Source organism: Semicossyphus pulcher, unplaced genomic scaffold, assembly GCF_022749685.1.
Source record: "Semicossyphus pulcher isolate SPU_LCO1_2020_fin unplaced genomic scaffold, fSemPul1.0.p SCAF_10, whole genome shotgun sequence".
Taxonomy (NCBI): Eukaryota; Metazoa; Chordata; class Actinopteri; order Labriformes; family Labridae; genus Semicossyphus; species Semicossyphus pulcher.
In genome coordinates this window covers 9,977,238-9,994,565 of record NW_027211604.1, presented here as the reverse complement: position 1 = coordinate 9,994,565, position 17,328 = coordinate 9,977,238, and the positions used below count along the sequence as shown (strand labels likewise).

The 17,328-nt window shown below is 38.7% G+C and overlaps 4 protein-coding genes across 4 annotated transcripts; 3 read left to right on the top strand and 1 right to left on the bottom strand.

Moving 5' to 3' along the window:
• Positions 1 to 318: 318 nt before the first annotated feature.
• mrps31 (mitochondrial ribosomal protein S31) lies at positions 319 to 3,657 on the bottom strand. The gene is made up of 7 exons (XM_069674731.1): positions 3,531 to 3,657; positions 2,602 to 3,096; positions 2,254 to 2,406; positions 2,006 to 2,149; positions 1,850 to 1,926; positions 1,346 to 1,486; positions 319 to 1,256 (listed from the first exon to the last, which is right to left on the bottom strand). Exons 1-7 carry the CDS (start codon positions 3,641 to 3,643, stop codon positions 1,015 to 1,017), a joined length of 1,365 nt encoding a protein of 454 aa, XP_069530832.1. The 5' UTR covers positions 3,644 to 3,657; the 3' UTR covers positions 319 to 1,014.
• A 311-nt stretch (positions 3,658 to 3,968) lies between these two features.
• taf6 (TAF6 RNA polymerase II, TATA box binding protein (TBP)-associated factor) lies at positions 3,969 to 9,592 on the top strand. Its single transcript, XM_069673185.1, has 15 exons — positions 3,969 to 4,159; positions 5,394 to 5,551; positions 5,713 to 5,799; positions 5,914 to 6,067; positions 6,157 to 6,213; positions 6,303 to 6,422; positions 6,564 to 6,685; positions 6,870 to 6,947; positions 7,056 to 7,157; positions 7,256 to 7,438; positions 7,543 to 7,617; positions 7,702 to 7,827; positions 8,312 to 8,485; positions 8,588 to 8,779; positions 9,020 to 9,592. Exons 2-15 carry the CDS (start codon positions 5,396 to 5,398, stop codon positions 9,308 to 9,310), a joined length of 1,917 nt encoding a protein of 638 aa, XP_069529286.1. The 5' UTR covers positions 3,969 to 4,159; positions 5,394 to 5,395; the 3' UTR covers positions 9,311 to 9,592.
• A 735-nt stretch (positions 9,593 to 10,327) lies between these two features.
• On the top strand, positions 10,328 to 12,591 carry LOC138599257 (thialysine N-epsilon-acetyltransferase-like). The gene is made up of 6 exons (XM_069670803.1): positions 10,328 to 10,390; positions 10,477 to 10,528; positions 11,671 to 11,754; positions 12,093 to 12,194; positions 12,291 to 12,331; positions 12,412 to 12,591. Exons 1-6 carry the CDS (start codon positions 10,328 to 10,330, stop codon positions 12,589 to 12,591), a joined length of 522 nt encoding a protein of 173 aa, XP_069526904.1.
• A 1,287-nt stretch (positions 12,592 to 13,878) lies between these two features.
• On the top strand, positions 13,879 to 16,845 carry LOC138599248 (thialysine N-epsilon-acetyltransferase-like). Its single transcript, XM_069670791.1, has 6 exons — positions 13,879 to 13,996; positions 14,194 to 14,245; positions 15,186 to 15,269; positions 15,687 to 15,788; positions 15,925 to 15,965; positions 16,197 to 16,845. The coding sequence occupies exons 1-6, from the start codon at positions 13,934 to 13,936 to the stop codon at positions 16,374 to 16,376; spliced, it is 522 nt and encodes a 173-aa protein (XP_069526892.1). The 5' UTR covers positions 13,879 to 13,933; the 3' UTR covers positions 16,377 to 16,845.
• Positions 16,846 to 17,328: the final 483 nt, after the last annotated feature.

The following is a 17,328-nucleotide window of genomic DNA, read 5'->3' as shown; positions in this document are numbered from 1 at the left end:
GCCTTTCTGGAAATCGTTAAAAACCATTACTTTATAAGGGACCACAGGTGTCAGTAGTGCCATCTAGTGGGTCATTTGCTTACAAGAAACCAGGTGTCATTTCCACACAAACACATTTCTTTTGTACTCTACATGGACCCTACACTCACAAGTGGGGAAGCGTTGCCAACATCTTATCATGCCAATCACAACTGTGTTTAAGGAAAAGTGAACAAAATGTGGAAATGAGGCACTTTCAAATGTCATGCTCTCGTTTTTTCCACACTTTGTCAGACAATAGATTACAGACGGTGTGTTTAGAGCAGAAGGAATCCGCGGGGTACATTGTGACCATGTTTTTAACTTTAAAAGCACTTCCCTTGAGAGGGGCAGCAGGTTCAAGGCCTCACCGGGCTCTTAAATTAAACCTGATCTGAGGCCCTGCATGCTGTACAGTTTGATTTGCTTCTCGAGCTGCCTGTGAAAACACATTAATCATGATCACAAGTGTTTTTGTGACCTTTAATACAAAAATATTTCCGTCCCTCGTGTTTTTTTTAATGCACCCTAATCCCTTCATACAATACTAAACATTGTATTTCATTATTTTTATCAAGTTAACCCAATTTTTCCAAGCTGAAAATTATTTAACAGACAAACTATTTGAGTGCCTGTATCAACATTCAGTGTTATATTTAGGTAATTGACAGACGATGAAATAAGCAAAAAGCCACAAATCTACTTTTGCTGCTTTAGATTGCTTGTATACTTTTTACAACACTTACAAGACGAAATGTTTCACTTTCTTTCAGTACAGTTTTCCTCCCTCGGCCGTACAGGCCGACGCTGAAGTGCTTAAACAGTGATCAATTGTTTGCAGAGGCTGTACAATCTTCAGCACAGGGACAAAGACTTGATGACAGTCCTTTCTAACTGGCCACCTGCAAGAAATCGTATGTGTCAAGATAGTCATGGTCGCATAGCCTCACTCACTAAATGGTGCTTATGTTTAAGTTGAAAACACATTTTATTGTCTTAAGCTTGCTTGAGGTAAACATCAGCTTCCTTGAGGACTTCCTCTTTCTGTTGGAAGTAGTCTCTGAACCAGGAAATGTGCTCCTTCTTCTGTTGGACTGTCAGGTAGGGGTTTTTGGACAGACCGGCCACCACGAGCTCCATGAAGTGACGCACCGGCCCCTGACTGGGGAAACCCTCCTCCAAGTGTTGATCTAAGAAGATATGTTCATGGAAAGAGACGCTGGTTTCCTCCTCGAGGCCTAACGTAAAGCAAGAAGACAGAATCAGTTTGGTCCTTCAGGCTAATGTTTTTTATTCCTTCTCTGTACATTTAACTAGAATAACTCACCTGCTTCATTGTTGATAGGATACTGCCACATTTTTCCTTCTTTGGTCCACTGGATCATTTCATCAAGCCCGTTGCTGGGCAATTGATTGGTCGACAGAGACAGCTGATTAGCAAAGTCCATGTCCCATAGTGTTGGCCTTACTGAGAATATGACAGCAGAATTATGAAGTTAAAACCAAATACTTGAGACAGACAGCATGAGAGTAAGGATTAATGAAGCTGCATTCTTTTACAACAGGTTGTGTATGTTGTGTTTAAACACCATATTTGATCAATTTAAGGAGTGGCCAAATTCTGGATGAGAAACGAAGCATACATTTCATTCATCACTTGAGCCCTGGTAGGACACAGACAGTTCACAAGACACATATTCTCTGCCAAGTAACATAGAGAATGGAAAAATAGCTTAAAATATTTCTAAAGATGAACAATGATCGAGACAAATAACACCATAAATCATCCACTGTGAGCAAACCACAAATGAAATCATAAATACTTTCTTACCAACTGTAGATTCAACCCCATCTTCATCCGTAGTGGGAGAGAAGATGTTAAGTCTTTTCCCAAAGAATAAGTTCCTCCTTGAAAAACACAGAATGCACATTAAACACACAGTCCATCTCAAAAACTACCTGAGTAGAGACGTGATGATCTATCTACCTTCTCCGGACACCGTCCAGTTCAGCAGTGATCCCTCTCTCTTGTGTGTATCCTTTTCCATCGTCATCAAACCGAATCTGATTAGCTGGCCCACCACTCTGTCTGGTGATTCTCTTTCCTACTTTCATGTCAGCAATAATTTCCCTGAGAAAATAATAGCCTTTCATTAACCATTTAACAGTATGAAATGGCATAAAAAAGCTTACTATCCAGTAAAATACCAACTTTACTGATATTCATGTACATACCCAAGGTTGTTCATGTCCCCTTTCTTCTGAGCCTCAGTGACGGCCTCGTTCTTCCTCAACTGTCTTAGCAGCTCTGACTCGGCCTGGCTCCCGTTAGGCAGAGTGGAGGCAGCAGCAGACGCAGCTGCAACCAGTTCAGGATCCAGTGTCTCACTAAAAAACACAGAGCAGAGAGGCAGGATCAGTGGATGAAGAAAGTCGAGGCTTGAGATATCCTCCCAAGATTGATGTGTAAAGCAAGTAACAATTTTACAATCGGCCTGCAGTGCAGAGAAAAAAAAGACACGTCACTGCTAAGAAACCTGAATTTAAAAGGTAAGTGAAACTCAATGAAAAACAGCCTCTCACCTCTGTGATGCAGCCTCCACTGTAGCCTTCTGAAACATACTGATGGTGCTCTCCATAGCTGCTGGCTTTGACTTGGGGGTAGACTCGGTGACTTGCTTCGTCATTTTCATGTTTTTTAACCTCCTCTTTGTAGTTACATCCACCTTCATTGCTCCGAGAAGGTCAAGGAGATTCTCTTTCCCACTCTTAGGTGCAGGAGTCTGCACTGGCTTTGGTGTTGCCACAACCTCTTCAATTTTCACATCTGTCTGCTGCTGCGTGGAACTTCCATCATCTGTCTTTACCACCACTGGCTCCTCGCTTTGCTGAGCCATCTTAATGACTGTGCTGTCATCTTCAGCTTTCTGTGTAAGCAAAGTTGGAGTTTCTGTTGGGTCATCTGCTTTATCTGCATTCGTTTTGTCATCCTGTTGAGAGGGGGCAACCTCGTTTTTCTTCTCACAGAGCCGGACTGAACTTGTGCTGAGGGATTGGACTCCAACTCCATTTGCAGCCCTATGATAAGAGCAAAACAGAGTTAGACATCACAGGAGGTTAATAATAATATTATTACAACACTGTGAGCCTGTACATGGGGGTAAGTGTAAGCAATGGTAGCTTTTAAAAGAATAAACCTGGGATGTTCAGCTCTTCTATCTCTAGACTGATATATTTTCTATAGTTGCCACTTTATAAAGACGTTACCATGAAAACAACATACTATTTATGGACCTGAACCATTCAAAGAAATGTCAATCAAAATGTACCGCCCCATCAATGCAGGTTCAGCTAGCTGCAACCTCCGCAGTTTTAATGGGAATACTTTCAAGCAATGTTACCATGTTAGCTTTTCTTCAATAAAATTAATCTCTAATCAACTCAGTAAGAAACGTTAGCTGTCATTAATAAGTCACTCATCATATGTCACGTTCAGTCACAGCCAAACTCACCTGAAAGCAGGAGCTGCAGCCTTGTCACATTTCGCTGACAACACACAACACTCATAGACACTGGCTGAAGAATTTCGAGCCGCATATACAGTCCGTAATAAAAGTTTATGCATGATTTCTTCTTGCAATGTCCTTCCACGCTCCTGACATTTGTCTTAGTTGTTACAACGTAAGGTCGCCCCAGTAAACTAGAGGATAACTATGGTTCCGGTCACTGGGTAGGATATTTGTGGAAGGCGACGGTAGGCTACCTAGGGAAACTGGTATTTAAATCTGGTGTAATTTGAAACTATTAAGTTTTATTCTTTTTTTATTTATCCAATTTAAAATGTCTTTGATTTGTTGCGTTACCTTTTGATTAACGGTTACCCTTTAAGGTCCTCAACTGTAGTCTCGCGATATCGCAACCGGAACGTGAATCAAAATGGCGACGGAACATTAGCGCTAATTCACCAACGGAGGTCCCAGCTGCAATCCGTGAATTAGTTAGTTATTTTTATGTAGAGATGGATATTCATAGAGAAGAATCAGCTTTGCGAAACAATTATTGTCGCAAATCTCAGCATTGACTGTTTTTATTCGCATAAGATCGTGCTTAAACTCAGAAAGGAGAGGGCAACTTCAAACAGGTAAAACGTCAACGGAAGCTAAGTTATTAGCATACAAGCTAACATACAGCAGATTTAGCTCACTGTAAGTTAATATTAAAGAAATACGCACATGCAAAGTGGCTTGAAATAGCTCTTATTTTTCTTTGCAATGAAACTGATGCATCTGAGTGAATATACATCTGATGTGGCTTGTGTGTTGTATGTAGCTGGGGGTTGTTATTCCGTCAAAGTGGTTAACCCGCTCTCTGTAGAGCTCAGTGTTTGTTTACACACATGATGTATAAAATGTACATATATATATTTTAAATATCCACCCCTTGGTATTTTTCATGTTACATTGTTTTGCAGAAATAATTCAGACTGGATGTAATCAGGATTTGTGTCATTGATTTTAGAAAAAGACTTCCTATCGTTAACCTCAAAGTTATACGTTCTCCATTTGAAGTACAGCTACAAAACTTGCAAGAGCCCCTAAAAGGTGGTACCTATTTGAGACTTCTTCCGGAGAAATGACCATTTCCCCTTATGCGAATAGGATCGTGTTAAATTTGCAGTTCTTGACACCCCTAATCTTGTCACAAAACTCCTTCAACACATGTCAAGTTGCATAAGGATGATTAACTGCGCTTTCAAAGCATTGTCGCAAATAGTTGTATCGTAAAAACGTTATATGTCAGTCTGCGATTGACTCTGCAAGACATAAACATAATTCCTGTAAAGCTGTAGCAGTGTGCGGTGGTTTTCCCCTGTCATTCATGTCATATACCTGCACGCCTTCCAGGGTGTGTTGGAGAACATAATGTCACAACACATCTCACCGCCAGGCTTCATAGGTTCAAGTTTTGTATGTTGCTTGTGTGTGGGCTTTGCTTTACTCCAAATCTAACATTTCTTACTGACTGCCAAAAAATGTGTTTTGGCCTTATCAGACTTCAGGACTGCAAGAAGGTCCTTAAGTCTGACTTTGTGTCTTTGAGTATCATCAACATGATGAGCTGTAATAACACAAGGGCTTTCTCATATTAACTCAAGGGAAAAGTTAATTTCTGCAGAGATAATGTACTCTACGCTATAATGCTATCACTAATATTTCAAGACTTTATGATTGTGACCTCAGGTGTATTAAGTGTCTTTTATTATCAGTGAGCCATCCAAATTCAATGGACTTCTCTTAAATAAGTTGAATGCATCTTTAAGAATTGATCCTTTTACTTGTATGAGGGGATATTAATAGATCTGTGTGCTTTGTTAGCCATGGCGGAGGAACGTCGACAGAAGCAGTGCTCGGTTGTCCTGCCAACAGAGTCCATGAAGGCCATGGCAGAGTCTATGGGAGTGGGGCAGTTACAGGAGGAAAGCTGCGCGGCCCTTAGTGAAGAAGTCAGCTACAGAATAAAAGAAATTGCACAGGTAAATCACAAATTATTAATACATTATTACCCCTTGTTTTTGTGGTGGATCAGTAAAATACTCACATTCTTGAATGTCTTAATGTATGCCATATTTAATGCATATTATATTCAAATTCTGTTTGTCTTTTTATTTTACTTTTCTTTTTTTTTCTTACATAGGATGCTCTCAAGTTCATGCATCACGGGAAGAGACGTAAATTAACCACCAGTGATATTGATAATGCTCTCAAACTAAAAAATGTGGAGGTAAGAGCTTCGACCAAATAAGAGTGTTTTGTTATTGCTTAATTTAACCACACAACGGATAACATTTTAAGGACAGCATGAAGTTCTGCTCTGGTTTCTTTCCTCCCGTTACAGCCGCTGTACGGGTTCCAATCGCAAGAGTTTATACCTTTTCGCTTTGCAAGTGGTGGTGGAAGAGAGCTTCATTTCTATGAGGAAAAGGAAGTCGACCTCAGTGACATTATCAACACACCGCTCCCCAGAGTGCCTCTAGATGTTTCTCTCAAAGGTATCCAGCAGTTAATACTCCGTTATATATGTATTTTTTTTACTTTATGGGTTTAAGCTTATGCATTGTCTTCTTCTGTTTATCCACAGCCCACTGGTTAAGTATTGAGGGAGTTCAGCCTTCTATCCCTGAAAACCCGCCACCAGGTGAGTCCTGTTTAAAGTGTATTCTTCATAAATCACAAAAAATATCAAAAGGAAAAACTCACATTTAGTTTTTATTTGCTGCATTTTAGCACCAAAAGAGCAACAAAAGGTTGAATCTACAGAGCCCCTCAAAGTGGTCAAACCCGGTCAGGAGGAAGAAGGTACGATTCAAGGCAAGGGTCAGGGAGCAACGGCTGCTGATGGCAAAGGTCAGTATTTGTTGTTACGCTGCAAATAAACGTTTCTCTATTTTCTGCTCGTGTCCCCGTACCTGAGCTTCCTGTTCCCTCCCAAACCCTTCATGAGTGTGTTTGTCTCCTTCATCCTATGTTTATTTTTCTTACTTTCAGGAAAGGAGAAGGGTCTCATAAGGTTGAAGCCCCGCAGCACTCATGAGCTCTCTGTGGAACAGCAGCTCTACTACAAAGAAATCACAGAAGCGTGTGTCGGCTCCTGTGAAGCCAAGAGAGCTGTAAGTCCTGTCTTTCTGTCTACATGTACTTTATTTTACACATACTGAGTCATAACATAGAATACTCTTACATAGTTGGTTCCTATAATCAGTTACAAAGTAAAGCAATGGCAACATCCACCATATTATGAAACAAACATTTTAACCTTGTTTTTTGATTAATATTCTCTCTTGTTTCAATCAGGAGGCTCTGCAGAGTATCGCTACAGATCCTGGCCTGTATCAGATGCTTCCAAGATTCAGCACATTTATATCAGAAGGAGTAAGCTTCTTTTCTAACTTGTTCTAATTCTCAAAAACATCGCCTACATCATGTAAAAAACCCAAGCACATCTCTACCTGAATTACTGACTTTATACTCTCCTCAAAGGTTCGTGTAAATGTGGTGCAAAACAACTTGGCTCTGCTGATCTATCTGATGCGGATGGTCAAAGCTCTAATGGACAACCCCACCCTGTATTTGGAGAAATATGTGAGTAAAGACAAAACACAAAGTTTATAGTATTTCACGCTTAAAATCTCAACATTAAATTCATTCTAATGTAATGATTTTTCATTCTGTATTTGTAGCTGCACGAGCTCATCCCTGCTGTGGTGACGTGTATCGTGAGTAAGCAGCTGTGTTTGCGACCGGATGTTGACAACCACTGGGCTTTACGAGACTTTGCTGCCCGCCTCATGGCCCAGAGTTGTAAAACCTTCAGTACTACAACCAACAACATCCAGTCCCGTATTACCAAGACTTTTACAAAGGTGGGATTTTTTTTCTTTAATCAATACAGTAAAACATTTTTCCAAGTTGAACCATAAAACTGTAAACATTTCAAATACTGAACCAGGCTGATTTGTTTCCTCAGAGCTGGTTGGATGATAAAACCCAGTGGACGACTCGTTACGGCTGCATCGCTGGACTTGCTGAACTTGGACCTGATGTGAGCACGATTCTGTCTTCCACGTGCGTTTTATAATTTTGCTCTTTTCAATCCGCGCCAACCTCCTGATTGTGTCCTCCGCAGGTGATCAAGACGTTGATCCTTCCTCGGCTTACTGTAGAGGGTGCTCGCATCAAAGCAGTGATGGAAGGACCAGTGGTCTCCAATATTGACAAGATCGGAGCTGACCATGTTCAAAGCCTCTTACTGGTAATAATGAAGTTCTGTGATTAGTATGCTTTAAAAGTAGAAAACTTCACACTGATTGAAATATTTGTTTTATAGAAAGAGATATGAATAGATCAACTTTATTTTGTGTTATAAATGCAGGTTATCCAGGAGCTGCTCAGAAACAATTACACATAAATACATTTAACATGAGCTCTTGAAAAGAGATGTATACATATATATATGTGGATCAAATAAATATAACAGAAACAGAACAAATTATAATACACTCATAAGAATGTAAGAAAAAATCATTGCATCCTATATAGATATTAGATAAATATTTACATGTCTTATATGTATAAAAAAATGTACCAGGAGACACTATACACTAGATATAATAAAATATAAACATACTATGTGGTTAAGGAGGACGTTTCGACGTATCATGTGTTCACTCTGCATTTGTATCAGACCAAACGTATGTTTCATGTATTTAAAATGCGTTTGTGTTTTGTTTTCAAAGAAACACTGTGCAAGTGTGATTGCAAAGATCCGACCTCAGCCTGACACGGTGGAGCAGTATCGGACGGACTACGGTTACCTCGGACCCATGCTCTGCTCCCATGTAATGAAGGCGAGAACTCAAGCAGCACTGCAAGCTCAACAAGTCAACAGAACCACATTAACAATCACCCAGGTACATTTTACACTATAAATCAATGTAAAAATCACTGTGCGTGAGTAAACCAGCACACAGATGTTCAGTTATTATTAATGACTCTTTTTTTTCCCCCTGCAGCCTCGTCCCACACTCACAGTCTCACAAAGCGGGTTAACTGGGTCGACTGGGGCTCGCACTCCGAGCATCATCAAGGTCCCGAGCTCCCTCACCCTGATGTCCCCTCGACCAGGGACCCCATCACAGCCATCTCCGCCGGCAACAAAGTACATCGTAATGGCGACCAGTGCGGGAGCTGCCTCTACTCAGCAGGTACTTTGATTTTTGGTTAATGCACGGATCACAATGTTGCTCTACGGCACTGCCAGTGCAGAAAAGCTCCAGAGAGGATGTTTACAACATCATCATCATCCTTAAAGAGAGATTTCTTATTACTTTATGGTGTGACTGGTATGAATCTTCACAGTTCTCTAACTTAACTTGAATTTATTGAGACATTCTCCATCATCACTACCCCTCAATATATAAATTTATCATCTGTTTTCTCTCTAGGTAATCACCCTCAGCTCCTCCCAGTCCGCCTCACCGGTCACCAGCACTGTCCCCAGCGCCACATCGGCTTTGCAGCCGCTGGTAAAACTGGAGTCTGGAAGTGGCCCTGGACTGACGGGTCCAAGACCGGTGCAGAAGTACATAGTGGTGTCTCTGCCGTCGTCTGCCTCCTCCTCTTTGGAGACTAAGAGCTCCGTGCTACCAACCTCAATTTCCTCAACCCCACTAGAAGCAGGGATGAAGCTCGACCGGTCCGAGTCTCCTGGAGCGAGCACACAGTCGCCACACTGAGACCTATATAGGTAGTGGAAGTTTTTTTACCATGTTGGTGCAGCTGAACACACGAGGAGGAGGTCTGTTTGGGCTGAACTTATAGGGGTAAACTCTGGAGTGGTATGAAGGGGAATATCTGAACTCTTGACTGATAAAGAGTAAATGTGACCAGACATTGTAAATATGTTAATGCCCAATGAAAACTGAGGTCCAACTGTGAGATCTGTAATGTTTCAGCTTATATTCTAATTGATTTCATGTTCTTTTTTTACTCTAAAATAAATCAGATTTTGTATGAAATCCTGTATCTGGACATTTTTTTATTCTTATGACGTACACTATGCCATCAGCAAATTTAATTACGTCTTGTCAAAATGAAATATTTTAAGCTGCATTCATTCTCTGCCATTTGCTTTGCAAGAAAGCTAAAATCTAAAGCTGACTTCCTGTCAGTGGTGGAAAAAATTCACAGAACTTGGATTTAAGTAAAAGTACATAAATATAACCATATTTGCATGTTACTATGTTTTGTTTAGAAATGATCATTGACTTAAAAGCACCCAGTAACTGCTTTAAGATAAATGTAGTGGAGTAAACAGCACAATATTTATTGAATTTTAATCGTTTAAAGTAGCATACAATTGAAATACTTAAGTACAGTAAAAGTACTTCAAAGTTCTCGAAGTACTTTAGCAAATTAAATTGTTTATATTACACCAAACTTCCTGTCTGTCGGACTATCAGGAGTAACAAAGTGAAGATTTTAAAGTGAAAATTTCCAGTGAAAGATTGATTTGGCACGGCGTTCCGGTTAAAGCTAAACTGATTATTATTTAAATTAATTGCTAAATATTTTATTTGCGAACTATTAAATTAATTAATCTTTTACTTTGAATACCAATTTGCGGCAACGAAACCATTTCCTGTGTATGCGTTCAGCGCTATTAAATAATTGAACAAGACAGCGAGGCTGTTACATGTAAATGTTGATTGGACAGTGCTAAACGAAAATTTGCTACTATTGTTGCCGCAGACATGGATTTCAAAATACGGACTGCAACCAAAGAAGACTGCAAAGACATATCGAGAATGATAATGGTGAGTAACAGTAGGGTGTTGTAACGAAGCTCGCTCGTTCAGTATCTACTCCAATGTAACCTTTTTAATTTCCTATTTTTTCTTAGGACTTGGCGGTTTTTCTAAAAATGCCCGACCAAGTGAAGATATCTCCTGAAGGTAATTCATGTATTTATGTATGAAGGTGTATAAAGAAAACGCAATATTTGAAGCTTATACCAAACTAAATGTAATTTTTAGAAAACAAAACAACAACAACAACAACAGAAAAGTTTGGCTATTTAAATTATTTATTCGGTGTTTTAGCCATATATATGTATTTATTGTATGACTGGACAACAGGCTTAAATGAGCTTTAACCTTTTTAATTAAAACCCAGCTGAAATTCAACTGTATTATTAACAGTGTTTGTTTAGATTTTAATTTTCCAGGATGTTTGGCCACTTCGCAAACGTGGCAAATCCGGTTCAACTACATGGGTTGACGCCTTTATACAGCTAACATTTACACTTCTGTTGCTATCATAGTTTGCATATGTGTGATTAAAGCCTACAAAGTGCAGCTTGAGATTAGTTACAGAGCCATAAGCAGTGCAAGACATACCTACGTAATTTCCATCCTTCAGTCTTCAGTAAATTCCTGATTTAATTTTCACACAGACTTTTCTTTAGTGTGTTATAAGTTGTAAGTTGCTACAGTATGTGTTACAGGGTCCTATAAAAAGCTGCAGTGAACACAAATACATTAGCCTGACAGTATAAAGTCTTTAATAGCCTATACTTACAGCACTTTCAAAGGTATGTTTTTGGACCACAAATGTTTTGATTAGTCCCCAATTTGTTTGTATGTATTCTGTCACATAACGAGCTTAATGATGTGACATATCTGCTGATGAAAGATGACACTTGTCAACAAGTGGTGGTGGCATATTGTGCCAAATGGAAAGCTATTTGCCAATTAAAGAGAGAAAGAAGATTTCAGACTGATACAGGTTTGAAACCTTCAGGACGTGACTTCTCAAAGATAGAAAAGGTAGGAAATGCATTTAATAAATGTACGACAACGTAATAAGGATACAACCTGCAGATTTAGATATTCCAGTTCTGTTGTGAGATGTAGAGAAAAAGCTGGAGCAATATGATTTATTTACAAATTGCTGGTTGCCTGATGGACTATTAGCAATATCAATATGTGCTTTGTTCTTAGCTGGTCTGTAAAGTATGTATAAATACCAAAATTACTTTTAATGGAAAGATGACATGTTTCTTTTTAAGTAAATGATCTGTTTTGTTTGACTTAAGAACTGAAGCGTGATGGTTTCTGCCAGAATCCCTTCTTTGAATGTCTCGTTGCAGAAGTGCCCGAGGAGCACAAATCTAAAGAAGGTAAAATGTTAATCAAGCTTTTTCTCTTGAAGTCTTATTCGTCAGCTCGCTTTGAACTTGTCTGCATCATACCCAGATAATAAATGTCCTGTGGGGCCATAAAAAGTGCCCACCCTGTGAAGAAGTGAATATTTTCTTTACACAAACATATTTATTGTTTTATCTGACAAATTTAAATTCTTCTGCCTTAAAATTAATATATTCAGTGACATTTGAATTTTCAGTGAAATCCATTCACTGTTTTTGAAAAGCTCTTATTCCTCTGTATTTACTGTAATCTGTATTTTTCCGTTGTTCTTCCTGCCGTCTTTGATTGATTTTTACATTTGCTCACGTAGGATTCACAGTGGTCGGATACGCCCTTTACTTTTACACGTACAGTACATGGAAGGGACCGTCAGTATATTTGGAGGACTTATATGTGATGCCAGAATTTAGAGGTAAAATATGAGTTTAATTTATGTTCATAAATATGTTATGTTTTCTTGTTTAGTAGCTTTGGTCAGTTTGTCTTCTTTTTTGTTATTATCTAACAGGAAATGGCATTGGCAAGGGTTTACTGAGCAAAGTGGCTGAGGTAAGAATGTTTTTTTGGGCTATTAACTACAGTTTTTTAGAAAAGGCTAGATTACCCAAAGACATGTTTGGTTTGCTCAGGTGGGGAAAAAGAAGCAGTGTGTGCGGCTGCAGCTGTGTGTGTTGAACTGGAATACTCCGGCTCGAGACTTCTACGCTGCTAAAGGAGCTCAGGACCTCACCGAGAGTGAAGGCTGGCACTTCATTCGCTTTGATGGACAAAACCTCGACAATTTAGCAAATGAAGCACCTGAAGATTAAGTTTCCTGAGGAAACAAAATTAATTGATGATTTGAAGACTATTCAAAAATAGGCTTCACTAACTTGTCTATCTGATGATTTGAGAAAATTATGTCATAAGACCTCTTCATTTGAATATTATATTAAATACTCATACTATACTCTAATTTCATTGAAGTACCTCTTTTTTGGCTTTGTTTTTGCAATTTGATAGATATTAGTTTGCAGACATCATTTCCTAAAAACAAAAAAAGCATCTATATCGACATTTGTGGATTTTAAAATGAAACGAAAGACCCATCTAATCCCAGATGTGACAGCCTGTCATTCCAGTAGGTGGCATATTTAACCATCAGACTCTAACACTTAATCATTTACCCTGATCTGTTCTCTGATAGGCCTACTGGAGACAATTTTTATATAAGGTACACTATGGTTAAATACAACTGAACTTGACTGAAAATGTGCAGATAATCAGTTAACACTAAATGTGTCGTACATCCAGCTCTGTGTCATGACTGAAAACGTAGCCTTTAGCTGCTCGGGCTAATTTGTTAAAGGAGCCGTGTGTCACAAAACTTTATTCCAACTGGCAGTTTTGTTTATTCATATTAACCTCATTGCTCAACATTTCTGTTTGTCACTCCATGATTGAACTTCTTATATCTCACTAACATTCTCATGTTTAGTGCAATGACTCACTTGAAATTATACTTATTGAGTAAAAAACACACAAATCTACAGGAATGCATGTAAAATCACCCAGAAGAAAAAGTTATGGCATAACCAGTAGGCATGGCTCTTAAATATATGTATTGGAGTAAACAGAAAAATATTTTCATCTAAAATTTAGAGGGTTACTCCAGTACAAAGTAGTATAAACTTGAAATACAGTCCAAGTACTTCATAGTTGTCCAAGTATTTGAGCAAATGTTGACATTTCACCAAGGTTGCTATCTGTGATATGGAGTAACATGAGTGAGGAAATGGAGTTTCAAAAAATAAAATTTCAACTACGACTCCCACCGAGCATTGCAGTAAAAAAAACCCATAACATTAATTTTAATTTAGCCCTATTCCCTGAGGTAACATTACTTGTTATAGGTTTAAAAGTCCATGCCTTAACATTATTTAAATTACTTATTGTAATCAACTACTAAATATTTTAATTGTGAGCTTTTATTTTGAAGACCAAATTGCAGCTTCGGAACCATTTCCTGTATATCCGGTGTGTTCAGCGCGTTCAGCGCGGTTAACAATTGTAGTCATTTGACGTCCCACTGACTTGCACGTGATATTGAGGCAGCTTTAAGTGAATGTGGACTGTAGTAGATTAAAACTTGGTCCTATTATTGCCGCAGACATGAATTTTAAAATACGCACTGCAACAAAAGAAGACTGCAAAGACATATCGAGAATGATAATGGTGAGTAACAGCAGCGTGTTGTAACGAAGCTATTAAAGCAAACTGCTCGCTACAACGTCTGCTGCGGTTCATAAAGCTCAATGACATACACCTGCCCCCAACTTTTGTCGCATTTAACTGTTAAATATTGCATGTTTTAACGACAGGTTTTACATATACCCTCAAATAACGTTGTAAAATCCCCCTTTTTTTCTCAGGAGTTGGCGGTTTTTGAAAAAATGCCCGACCAAGTGAAGATATCTCATGAAGGTAATTCATGCATATGAGTGATTAATGAATGACCGTATATTTGTCAATGGAAGTGGCACTGGATTTGCATCTTTGTGTCTGAGGCGTGCAAAGTGCAATCCGAGATCAGTTATAGAGTAAACAGTACAGGACTTTGCAACCCGACATTGGTAAAACATACACGTCCAAGTCAGTTACTGTTATTATGAGGGGCAAGTTCAGTTGTGTTGAGTCTTCAATAGGAGAGGATCAGATGCCTGTGAGGACATCCTCAAAAATGTTGTGCATTTGAGCAGGATCAATGGCAGATCCCGATTTAGCCTTAATGCAAACTCTATGAGTGTATCATGAGTTGTACGTTGCTACAATACAGTGCTACAGAGTCCTTTTATGAAGCAGTGGTGAACGCAAATACATCAGCCAGACGTTACAAAGTATGACTGTGATGTGTTCAGTGCTACAACGGCACTTTTAAAGGTAAGTTCTTGAGTTGTTTCACCACCTGTGGTGCTATAGAGCAGTGTTTTGGAGAGCAGGTCCCCAAAATGTTTGTGTCCAGTGTTCTGCCACACAACGCACCCATTGATGATGAGACATTTCTGCTGATGGAAGATGACACTTGTCAACAAGTGGTGGTAGCATATTGTGCTATATGGAAAGCAATGCAACGATTAAAGAGGGAAAGAAGGAGATTTCAAGCAGATACAGATTTGAAACCTTCAGGACATGACTTCTCCAAGGTAGGAAATACATTCAATATGTGTACGACAATGTGTTGCTTTCTGTTATCAGATGTAGAGTAGAAAGATTTGTTTGCCTAATGGACTATTTTGTAACAATTTCACTCTGTGCTTGGATCTTAGTTGGTCTGTAAAGTATGTTTGAATACTAAAATGACTTTTAATCGAAAGATGATGACATGTTTCTTTTTGGGTAAATGATCTGTTTTGTTTGACTTAAGAACTGAAGCGTGATGGTTTCTGCCAGAATCCCTTCTTTGAATGTCTCGTTGCAGAAGTGCCCGAGGAGCATAAATCTAAAGAAGGTAAAGTGTTGATCAAGCTTTTTCTCTTGAAGTCTTATTCGTCAGCTGGCTTTGAACTCGTGCCCACCCTGTGAAGAAAGGACAATTCTTTTCTTTTTCAGAGCTTGAACTAAAGATAGCTACGGGACATCGCACAGTGACTAAGCTAATACTGTTCAAGACAGCTCTGTGCAAAACATATTTACTGTTACATTGATTTAATTGTCTGACAAATATAAATTCTTTGTCTTCAAATTAACTGAACTGAACTGCACCGAATAACTTCAGTGACAGTTTAGTGATGGGTATGACTTGACATCTATTCACTGTTTCTACTGCCAGATACAAAAGCTCTTATTCCTCTGTATTTACTGTAATCTGTATTTTTCCGTTGTTCTTCCTGCCGTCTTTGATTGATTTTTACATTTGCTCACATAGGATTCACAGTGGTCGGATACGCCCTTTACTTTTACACGTACAGTACATGGAAGGGACCGTCAGTATATTTGGAGGACTTATATGTGATGCCAGAATGTAGAGGTAAAATATGAGTTTAATTTATGTTGACAAAGCCTTTCAAGAAAGGATTGTGTAAAATTGTTAAAAATTTGTAGCTTTGATCAAATTTTTTCAATATTAATTGTCTTCTTTTTTTTAAAAAATATTCTCCTGACAGGAAATGGCATTGGCAAGGGCCTACTGAGCAAAGTAGCAGAGGTAAGAATTTTTTTCGGGCCATTAAGCACAATTTTGTTTTTTTGTTTTTAGAAAAAACTGTTCATACCATCTAAATGCGTTTTTTTTTAGCCCTTTTTAGATGGAAATATTTATTTCAAACATTGATTGCAACTTTAAATCGTTTGAAAGTATTTTTGATCTCTGTGTGAGATCAGCTTTCCTGTGTGATGAAGCCGCATGATTACCCAAAGACATGTTTGGTTTGCTCAGGTGGGGAAAAAGAAGCAGTGTGTGCGGCTGCAGCTGTCTGTGTTGAACTGGAATACTCCGGCTCGAGACTTCTACGCTGCTAAAGGAGCTCAGGACCTCACCGAGAGTGAAGGCTGGCACTTCATTCGCTTTGATGGACAAAACCTCGACAATTTAGCAAATGAAGCACCTGAAGATTAAAAGTTCTCAGAGGAAAAAAAAATATTTAGTTAGACACATTCCAGCACGAGACTGATTTTTTATTATTATCGGATTTTGCGATGCTTGGTGTCGACTAGCAGCTCAATGTGTTTTAGTTTGAGTAAGTGAATCTAATCCCAGATGCGACACCCTGTCATTCCAGTAGGTGGCATATTTAACCAACAGACTATTTAACACTTAATCATTTACCCTGATCTCTGCTCTCATACTGAAGACAATTTTTACTATAGTACTGTGACTACTATAGTAAAATGCTTCTAAACTTGCTGTTTGACCTTTGAAGATCCCACTTTATTGTAATTTATCTGTCTTTCATGAGTTCAATTTAATGTAAAGTGAACATTATTTTACACTAAATGTGTCGCACATCCAGCTCTGTGTCGTGACTGAAAACGTAGCCTTTAGCTGCTCTGGCTAATTTGTTAAAGGATCACAAAACTTTATTCCAACTGGCAGCTTTGTTTATTCATATTAACCTCATTGCTTAACGTTTCTGTTTGTCACTCCATGATTGAACTTCTTATATCTCACTAACAGTCTCATGTTTAGTGCAATGACTCACTTGAAATATTTATTGAGTAAAAAACATATCATAACAAATCTACAGGAACGCATGTAAAATCACCCAGAAGAAAAAGTTATGCCAAAACATTTACAATATATACATGCACAAACTTACAAAAGCTGTGTTAACATTTCTTTAAACCCTGTTAGTCGAGGCTTCTGATATAGCGCTGAGAATGAAAAACACTTAAAGGCACAGAATACAGATGCATTAATATCAACATTAGACACCTCCTTGTGCTTTAGGTCCTGTAAGCAGGCAACCTTATGTTTCAAGTTCTTTTTACTAATATCCCAAATTTCATGTCCAAGGCAGCACAGCTTTGCGAGCTTTTAGCCTTTTTGCAGACAAACAAACAGCATTGTC

Excerpts from the sequence above, each read along its gene's own strand:
- LOC138599257 (XM_069670803.1), top strand. The coding sequence starts at position 10,328 with ATGGATTTCAAAATACGGACTGCAACCAAAGAAGACTGCAAAGACATA. Across the intron at positions 11,755-12,092 it reads GGAGCACAAATCTAAAGAAG|GATTCACAGTGGTCGGATAC; the intron begins GTAAAATGTTAA and ends TTGCTCACGTAG. Across the intron at positions 12,332-12,411 it reads TACTGAGCAAAGTGGCTGAG|GTGGGGAAAAAGAAGCAGTG; the intron begins GTAAGAATGTTT and ends TGGTTTGCTCAG.
- taf6 (XM_069673185.1), top strand. The coding sequence starts at position 5,396 with ATGGCGGAGGAACGTCGACAGAAGCAGTGCTCGGTTGTCCTGCCAACA. Across the intron at positions 6,686-6,869 it reads CCTGTGAAGCCAAGAGAGCT|GAGGCTCTGCAGAGTATCGC; the intron begins GTAAGTCCTGTC and ends TGTTTCAATCAG. Across the intron at positions 7,618-7,701 it reads TTGCTGAACTTGGACCTGAT|GTGATCAAGACGTTGATCCT; the intron begins GTGAGCACGATT and ends TGTCCTCCGCAG.
- mrps31 (XM_069674731.1), bottom strand. The coding sequence starts at position 3,643 with ATGCATAAACTTTTATTACGGACTGTATATGCGGCTCGAAATTCTTCA. Across the intron at positions 2,407-2,601 it reads GTGGAGGCTGCATCACAGAG|TGAGACACTGGATCCTGAAC; the intron begins GTGAGAGGCTGT and ends TGTGTTTTTTAG. Across the intron at positions 1,487-1,849 it reads TGGGGTTGAATCTACAGTTG|TAAGGCCAACACTATGGGAC; the intron begins GTAAGAAAGTAT and ends TCATATTCTCAG.
- LOC138599248 (XM_069670791.1), top strand. The coding sequence starts at position 13,934 with ATGAATTTTAAAATACGCACTGCAACAAAAGAAGACTGCAAAGACATA. Across the intron at positions 14,246-15,185 it reads AGTGAAGATATCTCATGAAG|AACTGAAGCGTGATGGTTTC; the intron begins GTAATTCATGCA and ends GTTTGACTTAAG. Across the intron at positions 15,966-16,196 it reads TACTGAGCAAAGTAGCAGAG|GTGGGGAAAAAGAAGCAGTG; the intron begins GTAAGAATTTTT and ends TGGTTTGCTCAG.